We start from the raw sequence: 17,931 nt of genomic DNA, 5'->3' as shown, positions 1-17,931 counted from the left end.
TGCTTCTTAATCACTTACAATTACTCCCTCACTCACTCACAAATTCACTCAAACTATGGTATACAGGGGTGCCTGCGTGGCTCAGTTAGTTAAGCCTCTTACTGGAGATCAGCTCAGGTCATGATCTTGCAGCCGTGAGATCGAGCCTCACATTGGGCTAAGTGTGTAGCCTGCTTGGGATTCTCTCTCTCCCTCTTGCTCTCTGCCCCTCCCCTGCTCACACATGCTGTGTCCCTCTTGCTCTCTCTCTCTCAAAATAAATAAACAGTTAAAAAAAATTTTTAAATAAAGTATGCCATATATGGAGGCACTAAATGTGGAGCAACAGAACCTAGAATCCAGAGAGGAAAGGTTAGGGATCAGTTTTTCACTTGTTTGAAAAGGCATTGGTCCCAGCTGCCACAGAAGTACTGGGTACCTAACACAGACTGAGGTGGAGAAAGGGGCTTGCCTGACAAGCTAAAAGAGCATGCCCCATTGCTCCAGGCATATACAGGAGCATTCATCAGTAACACAAACAACATCACAAGGGCCGCATTCCCAGAATCTAGCCAAGGAGCAATCGTGGTCGCAGGCCCCACTGGACACATGCAAGGACTGAGCAACCAACTCTGCTGTGTTAACACTCTCCTCACACCCTATTTTTCCATAATACCTTCTTTACATACTATATAATTTACTCATTATGTTCATTTTGTTTCCCCTACCAGACTGTTAGCTCTATGAGGGGTGCCTGGGTGGCTCAGTTGGTTAAGCACCCGACTTCGGCTCAGGTCATGATCTCACAGTTTGTGAGTTCAAGCCCTGCATCAGACTCTGTGTTGACAGCTCAGAGCCTGGAGCCTGCTTCGGATTCTGTGTCTCCCTCTCTCTCTGCCCCTCCCCAACTTGCACTCTAACTCTCTCTCTCAAAAATAAATTTAGAACATTAGCTCTATAACATGGACTTTTTCATTTTATTTACTCCTGTATCCTCAAATAACAATCCTTACTTTTGAATGAATGATTGAGTTAGTGAATGAATTCCTTCCTCTGATACCACTAAGTAAGATCACTGGCTCAGAACTACTTAACTGCAAGGGAGGATGCAAATGTGTCCACTGAGGTAGATAAGCCTTGAAGTAGAGGGCAGGACAAGGAGATGGGTAAGCAATCATTTCTGCACACAGACTATTTGTAAGTGATGTACTTCAAGCTAAGTGCACGGTCTTTGATTCATTACCACTTCTTCCTTCGGTAATTTCTTTCAACAGATACATTCATTCTCATGATATTGAGAAAGAACTTCAAAACACAAGTTTTTTGTTAGGGCAACCATTGTTGCTTTAAGCAATTATATGAGGATCAGTTTCCACCAATTATTATTCAACTTTAATTTGTAGGATAATACTCCAGTAGATTACCAAGAAACCAGAATTGAAGTTGGAAGTAAAAATGGAACAAAGTAATTTACGTGAAAAAAAAAAGACTACTAGAAAAACCCCATTTGGGAAAATAATAAAATAAATAAGAATATTTTTAATATAAAGTTTTTATTGTATATATTTCACAATGACTTATGTTTCTTAATACATTGCTACTTAAAAGGAATAACCGTTAGGAATCTTTGAGTAGCTCATGTTTTCCCCTAGGTGTTTCAAATATATGGGAGAGACAAGAACAACTTTAGAGAAACATTCATGAGAGGGAAGAGTGATGAAACAATGGAAATCGGGTTGGATGTGTTAGCTTGGGTACAATACCCTGCTGGGGATGATCTAAGTATAAATTGCTTAAATTGAACACAAAGTACTATAGCCTCCTTTGCAATTTAATGATGCAGTGTTCTTCAGTACTCCCAATTAGTATAATTTATGAAATCTAGAGAAGACTATGTCATGCATGCCAAAAAGAAATCAAATTATTGCTATTTATATACCATCCTGAAAAAGGATTTAGTATACCAAACCGACAATGTCCCCCCAAAATTACCCCCCCCACCAAGTTTCTAGAAAGGATGTAAAATCTCCAAACTAAATAATTGTAGAGTGTGATTATTATTTTCAGCTGCACAACTCTGACTCAGGAGACCTGGAGTAAGAGAGAACTCATCGCTAAAATCCCTGTTAACACCTTTCTCTAGACTGGGCTTTAAGGTAGGTCAACTGTCTGTACCAACTGGGACAGCCAGCAGCCTTCATCTCCTGCCAGGGGATCTGTCCAGTACTGCCCAAAGACCGGCCTATCTATCCCTCCTGCAAACAGGAAAATTTTCTTTACCATTGTGTATAAAATGAATTAAAACTTTAAAGACAACTCAGAATCAAAGAATACAGTACTGTAAAGTACTTATTAGTACAGTGCCTTGAATCTAGTTAAGCACTTTTTTTAAGTACCTCTTTTTAATGGTTCCATATCTTAATGCTACAAAGAAATAGTGTGATTAATCTCCTCTCTTAGAATGTATGCAGAGGTTTAGCAACTGAATATCTAAAGCCAATGACATAATCAACAAATATTTAGGAAACAAATCTTCCGTGATACCTAAAACAAAACAAAAACATCAAAAGCCCAAGATTTGGGGCCACAGTTCCCAAACTGTGCTCAAAGCCAACAGAGGGGACATAAATTCAGAGGGGTAAAATTCCACGCAGGCACGATAATAACATCCTCTGGACATCGCAGAAACTGGAGACCGCCCACGATTCAATGTACTACACTCAAATCAAGGCCATTCCATTTTGTGAAGTTGGGTGTTCAGTGACTGCTCTGATAAAATGCAAATACTGCATGAAAATGAATGACAAACAGGAAATGAAGAATGCAGTGTTCAATCTCATTCCAAAGTCTGAGAAGTTGTGCCATGTCTAACAAATACATCCCATTAAGTAATTAGCAAGTATTTTTTTCTTGAAATGACTACTAAGTTGTTAGGTCACACACACAAAAAATTACTGAGACACTAAAGGATCTGTGAACAAAGAAAATTTAGGAGTCTTTGTATTTGTTTGCTACACAGTTTTATTAAGTACCTACTATATGTAAGGTCTATACTGGTCACTGTGAGAGGTAAAAGGAAATTAGTTGCCCTCAAATAAGTACATGAAAGAGTCAAATGGAAAGAGTGAGGGTACCAAGAAAAGTGCATGCAGAGTGTTTGAGTTCAGAGAACTGTAGAATTACACTATTCTGGTTAACAATGTTATGAAGCAAGAAATGAGTCATATGTGAATTCTGAATGTACATCTTTCTACAAAGTGCCTGTTCACACTTTATTGTCTTACTATAAATATTCCAGGAAACAACTGTTCTTTGAAAACACATGTGTTATTGTAAACACATATGTGTCTACTTAACTCTTTTTTGAATGCCTAATTGTTTAAATGAACAAATAAGTGAAATATTAAATGAAAATCTTACAAAACCTCAAGATTATCAGTTTGCATAAAGTGTCACTATTGTTACCGTTTCTAGTACACTCGACTCCCTTGACCTAGGACATGGTTTCTCAACCTGGGTAAACATTAAAATCATCTGGGGGAACTTTTGCTGTATTCCCAGGCCCCACTCTAGTCCAATTAAGTCAGAATCATTGCAGATGGGGTCCAGGGAGTCACAGTTTTAAAAGGTCCCAGATGATTCTAATGCATAGCCAAGGTTGAAACCACTGACCTAGGATAAAGGATAAGTATATCCCAAAGGGGCAGGGATATGACCTAAAGCCATCCTCTTCAGTTCAATTGTTCTGTCTCTTTTAATATAAAAGAATTTAAATTACTTATCTGGGATTGAAATGGGCATGCCCATTTACTCCAGGGCTTGCTGGTGGTTCCTGTTGCACACGCCTAAAGGCGTGAGCACCCCAGAGAATCGGAGATATAGGACACAGATGTGAAAAAAACCTAACCTTAGTGGCTGCGTCTGCTGATAGTTATTGTTAGTTGTTTAGGTTTTGTGTGTGTGTGTTTTTTAATCACCGATAGCTGCCATTTTCTAATCCCTTATCTCTGGGTCCTCATATTTATTTATTTAAGTAGACTCCATGTGCATCATGGAACACAACATGGGTCTTGAACTCACGACCCTGAGATCAAGACCTGAGCTGCTATCAAGAGTAAGCTGCTTAACTGATTGAGTCACCTCTGTGTCCTCATTATTTAAAAGGGTTTGGCACCACTCAATATTTTCCATTAGTTTTCTTCTTTTTTAATGTTGTATATAGAAAATACAGAAAAAACAGAGGAAAATAAGTTATTTCCTAATTCAACCTCTCAGAAGTAACTTGGATTCCATCCAGTACTTTGAAAATACTTAATCCAGTACTTAAAAAAATAGATTTACAAAATTAAGATTACATTGTGTATATGTGTGTAACTGTGTATATGGTTATATAAGCATGAAGTAAGGTATGAAAAAAACTCACCACATTAATATTAACTATATCAATTGGGTCGCTGAGGGAACAGAATACCATTTCACTTGCTACAACATGTGACATGACTTACTACAGTGAGCTTGCATTATACGTAGGAAAGAAAAAAAAAATAAGCCAATAAAGAATGTTATAAGCTGGGTTTTTCAGTTAAGATTGTATTGTGAACATGTATCAATAGTATTAAATATTTTTCAAAATTACCACATTTCACTACTGAAGAACATTCTATAGGTTATTATTCATTTAACTTTCTTCTATTAGTGTATGTTCAGTCATTTCTATTTTTCACATTTGCAAATAATGTTTTAATTAAAAATCCATGTACATAAATGTTCATCTGAATTTTCAATTATTGCCTTGGTAGGAGAAATAATAGGTCAAAGTATAAACTGTTTAAAGCTTCTTGATTTGTATTACTAAAATGCTTTCCAGAAAGTTACATCCATTTATACTGTAAATGTAGAGTATTCATATTTCATTTTACCATAGTTGATATATCATCAACATGACTGCTCCCTTACCCCAGGGAGTTAAGGTGAAAACCAACATTCAGTAAAGTTTCAAAATCATTCTATTGTCCTTTAAGTTTACCTTTTATTCCCAACATTGTTAGTTGCTTTGTCCTGTTTTTTCTTCATACCTCTTGGTAGGGTGAGAGAGCCTCTTATGAAGAAAATTAAATATACGAACAACAGCGTAAGAATAACAGGAGCCCATCATACCCTCTTTGGTTGTTTTGGGATTGCATTGGTGAATTCATGGACTTTATTCACAGTAAAATCAAATGAAAAGGATTTAATAAAACATCCATTTTCCCTTTTACAGAGTCTTTCTTTCTTCTTTCTATATGCAAAGAATGTTGAAATCAATAAAGAGAAAATGGAATTTATTTAGAACCTGCCAGACACATGCTTCAGCGTGTCTTTTAGAAAGGGTTTGAAACCTACTATCAGCATTTCGTTAAAGCAGATGAGACCCACCCTGCTGGGAGAGTGGTTAGATTTAAACAGAATGAGTCCAGCATTTTCTCCAATGCTTCTCTGACACTCTAGTAGCCTTTTCCTGGTAATTAGACATCTGAGAGGAATACTGACCAGTAAATGGAAATTCAGGTGCTACACCAAAAACATCGAGTGCCTAAAGCATTAGCCCAGCATGAATTCTACAACATATACAAGATGCAGCCTAGTATTAGTAGATAGCCAATATACTGCCAGACCTGGAAATTTTAAGCAAAACGAATCATTCATTAATTTATTTTTTCAGTGAAAAACTAACATGAAATTGAAAGATCTTAAAAGACAAAGCAGATATGACAATGCACATGCAGTATGTATTTTGTGTGAAAGAAAGGCCTATAGGTAGCATGGCAATATTTTTGAACTTCAGATATCAATTAAACTCACTTGAGTAAACATTCATTGCATCCTGACCAGGCATCAGATGAAGTGCCAAGTCCAGAGGGAGAATATACCATAACTTCTATTTATTCAACACCTTCTTTGTGCAGAAACTGTGCCAAATTTTTATGTATGTTATTATATTTAATATTACACAGTTTCAAGTCTGAGGTAGTTGAAAATCCAGTGGGAAAAGTATACAAAAATAATATAAACAAATTATATACAGAAAAGGGAAATATGAATTCTAAATGAGGGATGTTTTCAAGTAGGAATGAATTGAGGCTGAACTTGAAGGAAGAGATAAATTTTATTTTTTTAATGTTGTATTTATTTATTTATTTACAGAGCATGAGCAAGCATGCAGACAGAGGGAGACAGAGAATCCCAAGCAGGCTCTGCACTCTCAGTGCAGAGCTCGATGCAGGGCTCAATCCCACAAACTATGAGATTGTGACCTGAGCCAAAACCAAGTCAGACGCTTAACGAAATGAGCCAACAAGGCATCCCGGAAGAGATAAATTTTGAAGTACAGAGTTGAAGTATGGACATGTAAGTAACATGGAACAGCGTGAGAAAGGGCACCCAAGTTTCCAAAAAAAAAAAAAAAAAAAAAAAAAAAAAAAGTAAATAAATGCAACAATGTTAAGGGAATAACAGTCAGTTGTAGCAAGTAAGAAAAAAGGAATCTGGAAACAATGGGAAATGACTGAATCTCATTCTATTCTCTGTGTAATGACAGGTTGAGAAGCATGTGACAAGATCAGGAGAGACATGCACGATCTCCCTGGGAGCAATCTGTAAAATGGACTTGGATAGTGAGAAACCGGAGGTAGCTATTGAAATACTTTAGGATCAAATGAAGAAAGTCAAAATTAGAGTAGAGGCAGTATAAAGAAGGATCAGAAGCAAAAACATCATCTGGCAACTGATACGATATTGCAATTGAGGTCAACTTAGAATAATAAACTTTTGAGTTTCAATGACTAAGGGAACAGAAAAAATACTCTTTTATTCAACAATTATTGAGTAGCTGATACTTGTTGATCAAGGTGATAGGCATTGATGTTTAGCCAAATAGCACAAGATCTTGACAGTGTGCCAGGAAGTTCAGTAGGAGGCCACAGGCAAGCCGACAGGCCATTTCAACTGAGCACCCAAAGTGTTCCAATACCTCAAATGCTATGGAAACAAAGAGCAGGGACACCATGCCAGATCCCGAGGGTCCATTATGGTTCCTGACAGAAGTGAGAGTTAAGCTGATATCAGAAAGCACCTGTGACCTTAACAAAAGAAACCATGCAGACGGGAGAAAATTCTAGATGGACTGGGCCAAAATGCTGAGTCATAAGCCAGCAGAGGGCAGGAACTACAGACAAGAGAGCATAGAATGGAACCAAAAGGGGATGGAGAAGAAAGAGTGGCATTTGAACAGAAGCACCCATTACAGTAGATTCATCTACTGTCCTTCTGGAAAGAAATATAAATTAAATGAGCTTTCAAATTTGCCCATCCTGGTCATTATGATCTAACTCCACTTAAGAGATTTCCCCCTCTTTATACCAGAGCAGCGATTTTTTAATCCCTTTGACAATCTGATGGATCTATGATCTCTCTTTACTACCACCCCCACAACACACACATACACAAATACATGTACCCATAAATACACAAAAATGTTGCTTGTGATTTCCCATAAATTAAATTTCTAAATGTTGCTAAGGACATCAACAGGTTCCCTGTGTCACATTTTTTGAAAACAGAAATGACTGTTAGAACTATCACTGCTAACTTCAAAACTGTGCTTTAACTTTATGGATACACATGGGTCATTTTTCCCACAGAGATAGTACAGTTCATTTTAAGTTTTTTATTTGGAGAGAGAGAGAGAGAGAGAGAGAGAGAGAGCGAGCGCACATGTGGGGTAGAGACAGAGAGAGAAGGGAGAGAGAGAATCCAAGCAGGCTCCATGCTGTCAGCACAGAACCTGATGCAGGGCTCAAACTCACAAACCATGAGATCATGACCTGAGCTGAAATCAAGAGTTAAGACACTTACCCGACTGAGCTACCCAGGTGCCCCAGTATGGTCTATTTTAAAAGCCAAACAGCCAGAGTACCAATCCCAGCTCCATCTCTTACTACTTAAAGTGATTGTGACAAGTTACACAGCCAATCTGTGCCAATCTCATCTGTGAAATGAGAACAATAACAGCACCTGACTATAGATATGCCTCATTGGGTTAATGGGGGATTAAATGAAATAATATACAGTACTTAAGACAGCACCTGACCATGAACATTATACTAGTGTTTAGTATTATTTGTCCATACTTGTAAATATTTTTTTAAGCTTCTGAAAATATCTCTAAGGAATGCTCTGACTTCACTAAAACCTCCCCAGAAAAGCTAACACATATTTTATACACATTTTAGCTTGTATAATTTGGCATTTCTGGACATTTTTCTTTTACTTTAAGAAATTGGTAAGGCTATTTACTTCTGTGAAACTAAACAACCTCAATAAGATACTTTTGCATGAAAGACAAATTATATAAGTATAATGCAATAGAATAATTAGTATTTACAAAAATATTAAGTCAATTTTGATAAATGATTCACAATTGTGAATTACCAATGAGAAAAAGACTTCATTTGTCTTTATTACTTCTGTTAGGCAAAGGTATTAATCATACATTTTAACCTTCATTTAATCTATCTGGAATGAACTGGATAAAAAAGAAGTCTAGTTCAAATAAGAAATGTTATGTATTCAACAAACATTTATTAAGCAAGAAAGGTTAACACTGGGTGGATAAGAACACTTTGCCCAGGGAGTTACATTGTTTTCATTGTCTTGTATCTATTAACTCATCTCAAGTCTCATAAACCCAATTTACAAATGAGGAAACAGGATTCAAAAAGTAAACCACTCACATCTCATTGCTACAAAAGTAGTGAAGTTAGTGTGTTGCTCAATTAAAGACATTATTCTTTCTCAAGCAGAAAATTCAGGCATCCAAAAGGTGATGTCAGCCATTATGGAATATTGTAGAACATTAGATGAACTTCTATATAATTCTTTTCCCCATCTCAAGCAATGCCAAACTGTATATATAGAGAGACATATTTATTACTGAACAAGATACACTCCTTTTTTCCACTCCCAAATCTGAATACAGGTTTCTCTATACAAGCTATATAATTCAATTTCTGAAGCAGTCAACTCTAGAAACAAATCATATATGCAAGAATAAAAGAAGGCACCCTCACTCCTACAACAGACTGTTCTGCAACCATGGTAATAGGTAGCCACAAGAACAAGCATTAAATTTCCTTAATCAATATAGAGTTCTATATAGCCTTAGAACCACAGAACGGGTTTGAAGCTCCTTTAACCAACAAATCATTGACAACTTGGCTCACTGAACTTATTCCTGTAAGGCAACCAATCAATAACCAACGGTCTCAAACATCAGCCAATGAGGAAAGGACTCACTCCGATAACAGTGCCTCTGTATGCCAACCAAACAGCAAAAATCTCAAAGAAGCCAGCTTCTACTGACGTTATCCCATCACCACCTCTGAAAGTTCCCCAACCTCTGAATCCAATATTTCCCCAGGAACATTATGTGAGTTCAGTTTCTTGCTTTGCTGAGAAAATCTGTGCCTGACTAGCATGGCTCCCTCTCTCAGTAAGCAATAAATTTAGCACTTTTTGTTTGTTTGTTTCAGACATCAAAGGGTAGCCTCATCCATTGACACATAGATGCTGTTTCAGGCCTTAGCAGACACTAAACACAATATTTCCCACGTGAAAAAATAATTTCGCTAACATTCTTCGAAGCCTAATACTGCTTGCTGCATCTTTCACACCAGTACTAGGTATGACATGAGATCATTTTCCATAAGTATCATTTTCACTTTGAAAACTTTGAAAGCAAGATTACTTCATAAATAAAGTAATTTAGGAGAAAATACATATGTAATTCTAATATTTCTTGAAGCTTACTGGGAACTAAAAACAGAATAAAGTATGTAATACATACGGGTTTTGAAGAACTTGAAAGATTTAAATTATTTCATCTTACGCCTGTACACAAAAATAAATTCCAGATGGATTAAACACTTAAATATGAACTGAAAAGCCTTTAGAATTAAATACAGAGGGTTTTTTAAATTACATCAGATTAGGGAAAGAATTCTTAAGCTGGATACATAAATATGATTAAGAAATTTTGCTACATCAAAATGTTTAAAAATTTCCACAAAAGACTCTAAAAAACACTGTTAAAAGACAAGCTAGACACTGGAAAAAGGAATCTTCAAAAAATATATATAAACTATAAAGACTACTATTCAAAAGATACCGAAAACTACAAAATCAATAAGAAAAAAGAAGACACAAAGAGACAATGCATATAAGAAAGACAACTCACAGAGAATAAAAGTAGAAAATTTTGAAAAAAAAATGTTTGGCACCTATCTATAACCAGGAAAATGCAAGTTATACAATTACTTAATTGGACAGACCCAGAAACATTAAAAATGTACACAGCATATGATTTGGCAATTCCATTTCTCTGTATGAACACCATATAAATTCTTAGAGTCATCTAGAAGGAGACACCTGCTAGATTGACCACTATCCACTACATAATAGCAAATTGCTAGTTAAAACCTAATTGTACATCAATGTGCCTTATTTATATCATGGAATACTATGCAGTAATTAAACCAAATTAATGAAATGCGAATGTATCAACAAGTCCCCCAAACACGATGTTGAATGAAAAACATCAAACTGCAATATGTATAATATGTACATACATTTCTTATAGATTTTCAAACAAAAAGATTGACACCCACTTCAGAATAATTATTATATAACATATAATAATATAATAATTCTGGATAATGTAGGGTAAAGGAATGAATCTTCAATCTTTATTTCCTAAAGAGGGAATGAGAAATCTGAAGCAAATACAGCAAAAAGCTAATATTTGATTAACTTCAGTGGTGAGTACATGGATGTCCAATATATAGAGATCATATTTTTATGTTTGAAATATTTCATAATTAAGATGAAAATGTTTTAAATAAAAGCAGAAGTACAGGAATTTATTCCTACAGTGAAGATACGAGTAATTCTAAAAATACAAACCAAAATCTTAGTTTCTATTTCCTGCCTTAAGTTCTACCAGCTAGTCTTCTTTTTAGACACAATGGGAAAAAAAATTCTATTTCTTTCCAGCCACCCTGCCTTACATAAGTTCTAAAGCTGTGGTGTTCAAAAAGCAGGTAATTAAGCTATAAACAATCAGAAAATCAGCCCCTTAATAATTGAAAGTCTGTCTCCTCATCCTCCTGTTCCCACAGCACTTTAAAACTCTTGGGGCGCCTGGGTGGCTCAGTCGGTTGAGCGTCCGACTTCGGCTCAGGTCATGATCTCACAGTTCGTGGGTTTGAGCCCCTCATGGGGCTCTGTGCTGACAGCTCGGAGCCTGGAGCCTGCTTCTGATTCTGTGTCCTCCTCTTTCTCTGCCCCTCCCCTGCTCATCCTGTTTCTCTCTGTCTCTCAAAAATAAATAAATGCAAAAAACAATTTTTTTTAAACTCTAATGGGCATATTATAACATCCTGCCTTGTATTGTATTTATATATGCTTATGTCCTCTCCCCTTATAAACATTAGATATCTTGAGAGTAGAAAACTTGCTCTCCAATGTTCTACTATATGCCCATCTTTATTTGACTGTTTGAATAATTTTCCATCTTAGAATCTCCATATATCATATTTAATTTTTCACTATTGGACTTTATAGACTAAGAAATTACCATCTCTAAAGTTTTCTAATTCTTTCTCTTATGACAAAGACTAAGAGAATAGCATAAGCTGCTGTATGTTAAAAATTGAGTGATAGAGGTGGGGCCACCTGGGTGGCTCAGTTGGTTGAGTGACCAACTCTTGATTTCAGCTTAGGTCATGATCCCAGGGGTTGTGAGATCTAGCCCAACATCAGGGCTCCATGCTCACTGCTTAAGATTCTCTCTCTCTCCCCATCTGCACCTCTCCCAGGCTCGCATCTTCTCACTTGTGCTCTATCTAAAATAAAAAAAAATTTTTTTAATGAGTGATAAAATCTTATAGTTAGCCAGCCATCAGTTTAGACATAGCTCTCTTATTAGCCTTTGCCACACCTGTCAATCAGTTTCATCTAACCAATCAAGAAGCACACATTTATTCATTGATCCAACCATTCAGGAAGCTATTACTGTGAACCCCACACAAGCCCAAGGTTAATACTGCATTCCTGCCATTTGCCAGGCTCTGGTAGTTTAGAGAAAAAGAGATCAGTTTGACATGGCTCATTGCTTTGTTTTCAGTTATATTCAAAGAGGACAAAAAATAATTCCTACACTACTTGCTCTGGTTTATTTTTGTCCTATCAGCTTTCCAAACCTTTGTCTGGTTTATTACTTTAATTTAGACACAAACCATATATATATATATGTGTGTGTGTGTGTCTAAATTATGTATCATGATATATATATATATATATATATATATATATATATATATATATATATCATGGCTAGGAATTTTTAATAAATTCCTGATTAATTCTATTTGGCCTTTATAATTCATGACTTTCTCCTGCTTCCTACTTAGAGAAATAAGAATAGCAAATCATTTCTGAACACTTTTCTCATAACGTATAGTTTATAATTCTATCCCATTCTTTCATCCCATCTTTTAATGAAAACTGCTGAAATTTGTTTTGTTTGCGAATACTGTTAACATTAGAAAATTTTTAAACTGGTTAGGTGCAAATGCCATACCAATTTGAGAATTCAATCAGCCTGGAATTTCACAGAACACAATCCTCTAGATCTAATCAATATGTTAATCAATCAGCTGCCTCCATTAGGATGTGAATGTCCCTCTCTGCTGTGGAGCAGTAACTGAGTACTGGAGACAAACATGATTTACTGCTCCTCTGAGGTATGCATTCAAAAATAAATAAGATTTCATCTGTTTTGCAGAATTCTTTTCTAAGGAGAGTGTTTCAAGACGCACTATTGTAATGGACAAATAATACTCCCCAGCATAATGCCAAGGCTAGCAAAAAGAAGGGAGAACTGCAAAACATTCTTTTTTTTTTTTTTTTTTTTTTTTTTTTCAACGTTTTTCATTTATTTTTTGGGACAGAGAGAGACAGAGCATGAACGGGGGAGGGTCAGAGAGAGAGGGAGACACAGAATCGGAAACAGGCTCCAGGCTCCAAGCCATCAGCCCAGAGCCCGACGCGGGGCTCGAACTCACGGACCGCGAGATCGTGACCTGGCTGAAGTCGGACGCTTAACCGACTGCGCCACCCAGGCGCCCCGAACTGCAAAACATTCTTGTTTCTTCCATAAAAAAGAAACACTATCCTTTGAATACAAAGTCTTCCAAAGGACCAGAGCCAGTATTCCTTGGCTCATTTGCATGCTGAGGATATTCCCGCTCATGTTAAGATTTTCTGGACAGAAAAAGAATAATAAGAACTACTGTTTGAATTCAGTCTTTCTTAAAAGCCAATTTGTCTTCTTAGCAAAACAAAAGGAATCAATATAATAGTGAAAACTTGAAGCTCAGGGATGAATACCTCACTGTTTTTTGGCTTTCAGGTAGATTTTGTTTGCTTGAGGTAACATTCCAAAAACAATGTTGTTTCTAGATTGTTTTAAAAGAAAAAGAGTAATTTTATTCCAAATATACTTTAATATTTCTTATTACAGAAACACATATGCACTTTTAGAGTCTAATTTACAAAGAAACATAATAAAACAATGAAAACAGATTCAGCCTCATTTACTAGAAAGTTGTAAAACTGGCACATTTACCTTTCCTGTCTACCTAGTCAAAACCCTTACGAACATACTATCAAGAACATGAACCAAGACAGAATATTTGTACTGAAATATTTCATTTCCTAAAAATAATCTCTATTAATAACAGTAATTGGCAAGCATCTGTTAAGTTCCAGGTATTTCACATATATCAACTTAATGCTTAATAACAATTCCACAAGGTACCCCAGTTCCCAAGAGCATACCTAAGGAGACAGAGCAGATTTCTGAAGTCCAGTTGCCTGAACCCCCAAGCCCATGGTCTAACCACCAAGCCATGCAGCCCTAGAATGATGCCTCTCTTGGTAAGGAAATTAACCACAGATACAGGGGTGAATACAGAGAACCCTATACTCTGCCCTACCCAACAACACCTAAACCGTGCTTCATCTCACGCTCTCCGGGGCAGCCATACTGGCCCTCTCATAGGTCTCAAATTCACGAAGGCCCCTTCCTCCCAACATTACAACCATAAGCTAATATTCAGCTAAGCATCCAGTTCTTGACAGTGCCAGTAAAAAAGTTTGCCCTCTTTTATTATGCTTTCTGTGAGAAAGAGGACTTTTGTTTAATAATTATTGAAGACTGATTAATTAAATGTACTTGTTTGCAATGTAGATTTAGAAATTTGTTCTTATAAATCAGAGGCCCTAGGGCAGGATTTTGAGAAGATAAAAAGGTTGTCGTCAGCAATTCCACATCTAAATTAGCACCTTGAAGTGATAGGAAAATGAAGGTGGGAAAAGGAGGGGAGCAGAGAGTGAGAGGCATGAGCTTATCATCATGGACCAAAAAGTGACAAAACTAAGTGTTGATAAGAGACAAAAATAAATAAATAAAAGTAAAAATGGAATGAAACAAAAATGTAGGGCAGGGAAAGGGAAGGACTCTGAAAAGCACTCCAGGTTTAAGCCATCAACTCTGGTATAACATCATGACTGACTGACAGTTCTCAATCTTAAAGCACCATATAGTATTATTCAATTCATCATCTTTAAAAAAAACTTAAAAAAATGAATTTTAAGATTTTATGTTATTTTTTAATTTAAATCCAAGTTGGTTAACATATAGCGTAATAATGATCACTTACATACAACACCCAGTGCTCATCCCAAGTGCCCTCCTTAATGCCCATCATGAATTTAGCCCATCCCCCGCACCCAACACCCTTCCAGTAACCCACACTTTGTTGTCTGTATTTAGGAGTCTTTTATGGTTTATCTCCCTCTCTGTTTTTATCTTATTTTCTGTTTCCCCTCTCCTATGTTCATCTGTTCTGTTTCTTAAATTCATTTCAATACTGTCAGCATCTGTCGCAAACTCATAAATCTAAGAACACATATTTTTTTTTTAATTACCATGTGTTTGGAGTACGTAGAATATGCCCAGCACTGTGATAGGCATGAGGAGTAAATACATAAATAATAAAAGATACTGAGAGTTCCATAGATATTTCTAAGGATATGGTCATAACATGCTATGAATCAACACATTTTTATTGAGAACTTACTGGATATTAGGCATCCAGATGTAAAATGAGTAAATGAATAGATCTATGATCTGAAGGAATTCAGAAGCTCAAGAGAAAGACAAAAACACACCAGAAAGCTAAAATTAGACACTAATTTAAAACACCATGTTATCAAATACAGAATCACCAGATAGAGATTGTAAGTGGTCTAGTAAGACAGAAATAATTATGGCCTGGGAAAGCTTCACAGAGAAAGTAGAACAAAGTTGGGTTCTGCTGGAGTTAGGGGTAAGACAGAGGTAGGCCAGTGCCAGTGAGGAAAGAAAATATCTACAATTTTAAATTTTTCCTGGAGTTAGAACTTAGTGCAGGAAATAACATATTGAGCTAGCTATGGGGCTTTTTAGTTAACAGAAATCCAACCAGAATTTGCTGAGGTAAGAATGAGAATTTATCAACTCATTCAAGGAAAGGCTGTACGAGCAAAACATGAGGATAACAATTATCTGACTGGATCTTGGGAATGACTGAAACCAGTAACCCCATCTCTCTCTGTATACTGGCTTCTTCCTTCCCATTCACAGGCGACTGGCTCTGTCCACATAGTAGCAAGCAAGGCTGATGATAACTCTCAGGTTTTATAGGTTACCATTTCCAACCACCAAACATGGATGGATGGGGGCAGCAAAGGAAAGGGTAACTAAGGGTCCAGACATTCTGCATATGACCGCATAGAAGTTATACGTAAAACAGCTGACCTAGATTGGTGGAAAATGACCAAAGAACAAAATAAATTCGAAGCCTAGCAGAACATCTCATTTTGGAGAGCCACATAACTGACTAAAATGCTCCCTTTATACAAAGCACAGTCCTACCACAACATGGTATACGTGTAATATAAATAAAATGTTATTTGCATAAATATAGAAGCCAAAGTGAAACCTTAAGAATTTGTCACATACAATCTATAAGATTTCTTTATTCATTTGTTACTTGAATCTCCACCTTTTCCTTATTTTTTATACAGCTCACTAAAAAGTTCTTAATAATTATTTTACCATTTCAAAAGAATTATTACTTACCCACAGAAAGTTACCTAGCTGTTAAGAGAGGCATGCTAAAGCTTTCAGGGATGAAAAGTCAGGATGCACAGGACTGGTTCTGCAACATTGAGTGTTTGGGTGTGTGTGTGTGTGTGTGTGTGTGTGTAGAAAGATAGATCGTAATAGAGATAAAACAAATACAACAAAATTTTGACAACTGCTGCATCCTGGTGAAGGATATGTGGATAGTCATTGTATTATTTTTTTCAATTTTTCAGTATATTTCAAAACATTCATTATAAAAAGTTGGGAAGCAGAAGGCTGACAGAAGACTTCAAATTTTAATGACAATATAATGAAAGCTTAAGAAAAGAAAGCAATGTTGCAGGAAGACGTATGCAGTAAGGGCATATGGTCTGACTTAGAGGGAGGAAAAATAGGGAGACCTAACAGATTATTGTAACAGACCAAACAAATGGAGTGTGGGCTCGGACAGAGAACGTGGCTGTAAAAATAAAACAGAAGGAATGGACACTGAAGACATGGTGATAGATACTTAACAGAACTCACTGAGTGACCGACCGGTAATGGTAAGAGAGGGAGAAGGCAGAATCAATGATGATTCCAGGTTCTGCAGGTCAGATAGTTAGAGAAAGGATTGAGTAAATATAATGGGCAGAGGGCAGATCTGCTGGGTTAAGACAATGTCTTCCATTAAACAGATTTATATACTGCCTCTTCCATGTAAATACAGTTCACATTTTGAATGGTGGGGTATGAGGTAGTCTCTTCCTTAGTCTCTGAAAGCCATGAAAGACAACACAACACACAAGTACCCTGAGAAACAAACACACTGGGGCTAGAGCCCAAGGGAGAACAGCCACAGGCAGCCCATATGCTTTCCCTGGTAAGCCACCTGCTTCAGGGTCTCAATTCCCCTAGCTTGGAAGACTTACAAGACTTCAGGAGTTTAAAGAAATTTAAAAACTGCATTATAGAATGTTTTAAGTGGTAAGAGCAAACTTCAATTATATCCACAAAAAATATATCAATGTATATAGCTGAAAGTAAGTGTGATGCCCTTTCTCTTGCTTTGGTAATTTTCAGCTAAATGGCCTCTTGCTAGGAGTATGTCTCTAGATTAAGTTTCATGGAGAAAAACTTCATGAATACATAATATCCCTACCTATTAGGTTTCATAAACTTTCTGATTTAGCAAAAAACCAGGTAACTGCTTTGTACAATTACCTTTCTTAAAAGTCTCATTTCAGATGGTCAACCACAATCATTAACAAAATATACTTTAAATCACTCACTTTTTTCTGGTGGGGTGTGGATATGAAATTTAGGGTCACTGAAGGGGAAAGAAGAGAAGCCAAGTTGTTTTCATGACAGATTTGGGTTATGGCCACCGGGCTGGTACAGATGAAAGAGAAAGAGGTAGGAGACATCAAGAAACAACTGGTCTGTGTTGTGTTCATGTTGAGGACTAACATATGAAGAAAACAGCACAGGAGAGCCTGGGTAGCTCAGTCGGTTAAGCGTCTGACTTCAGCTCAGGTCATAATCTCGTGATCTGTGGGTTCGAGCCCCCCATGTTGGGCTTTCCACTCTCAGCAAGGAGCCTACTTCAGATCCTCTGTCTCCCTCTCTCTGCCCCTTTCCCCACTCACTCTCTCACTCTCAAAAATAAACAAGCATTAAAAAAA

General features: G+C 36.7%; 1 protein-coding gene across 1 annotated transcript in view; it reads right to left on the bottom strand.

The window, feature by feature from the left end:
- The window catches only part of FAM171B (family with sequence similarity 171 member B), a 36,319-nt gene extending 34,057 nt beyond the window's left edge, over window positions 1–2,262 (bottom strand). Inside the window, exon 1 of the mRNA XM_042948674.1 lies at window positions 2,155–2,262. Within this exon, the coding sequence (XP_042804608.1) occupies window positions 2,155–2,262 (108 nt within the window). The remainder of the gene's footprint in view (window positions 1–2,154) is intronic.
- Window positions 2,263–17,931: the final 15,669 nt, after the last annotated feature.

Source organism: Panthera leo, chromosome C1 (genome assembly GCF_018350215.1).
Source record: "Panthera leo isolate Ple1 chromosome C1, P.leo_Ple1_pat1.1, whole genome shotgun sequence".
Lineage (NCBI taxonomy): Eukaryota > Metazoa > Chordata > Mammalia > Carnivora > Felidae > Panthera > Panthera leo.
Note: the sequence above shows the minus strand (reverse complement) of the source record. Positions and strands in the feature narration are given on the sequence as shown.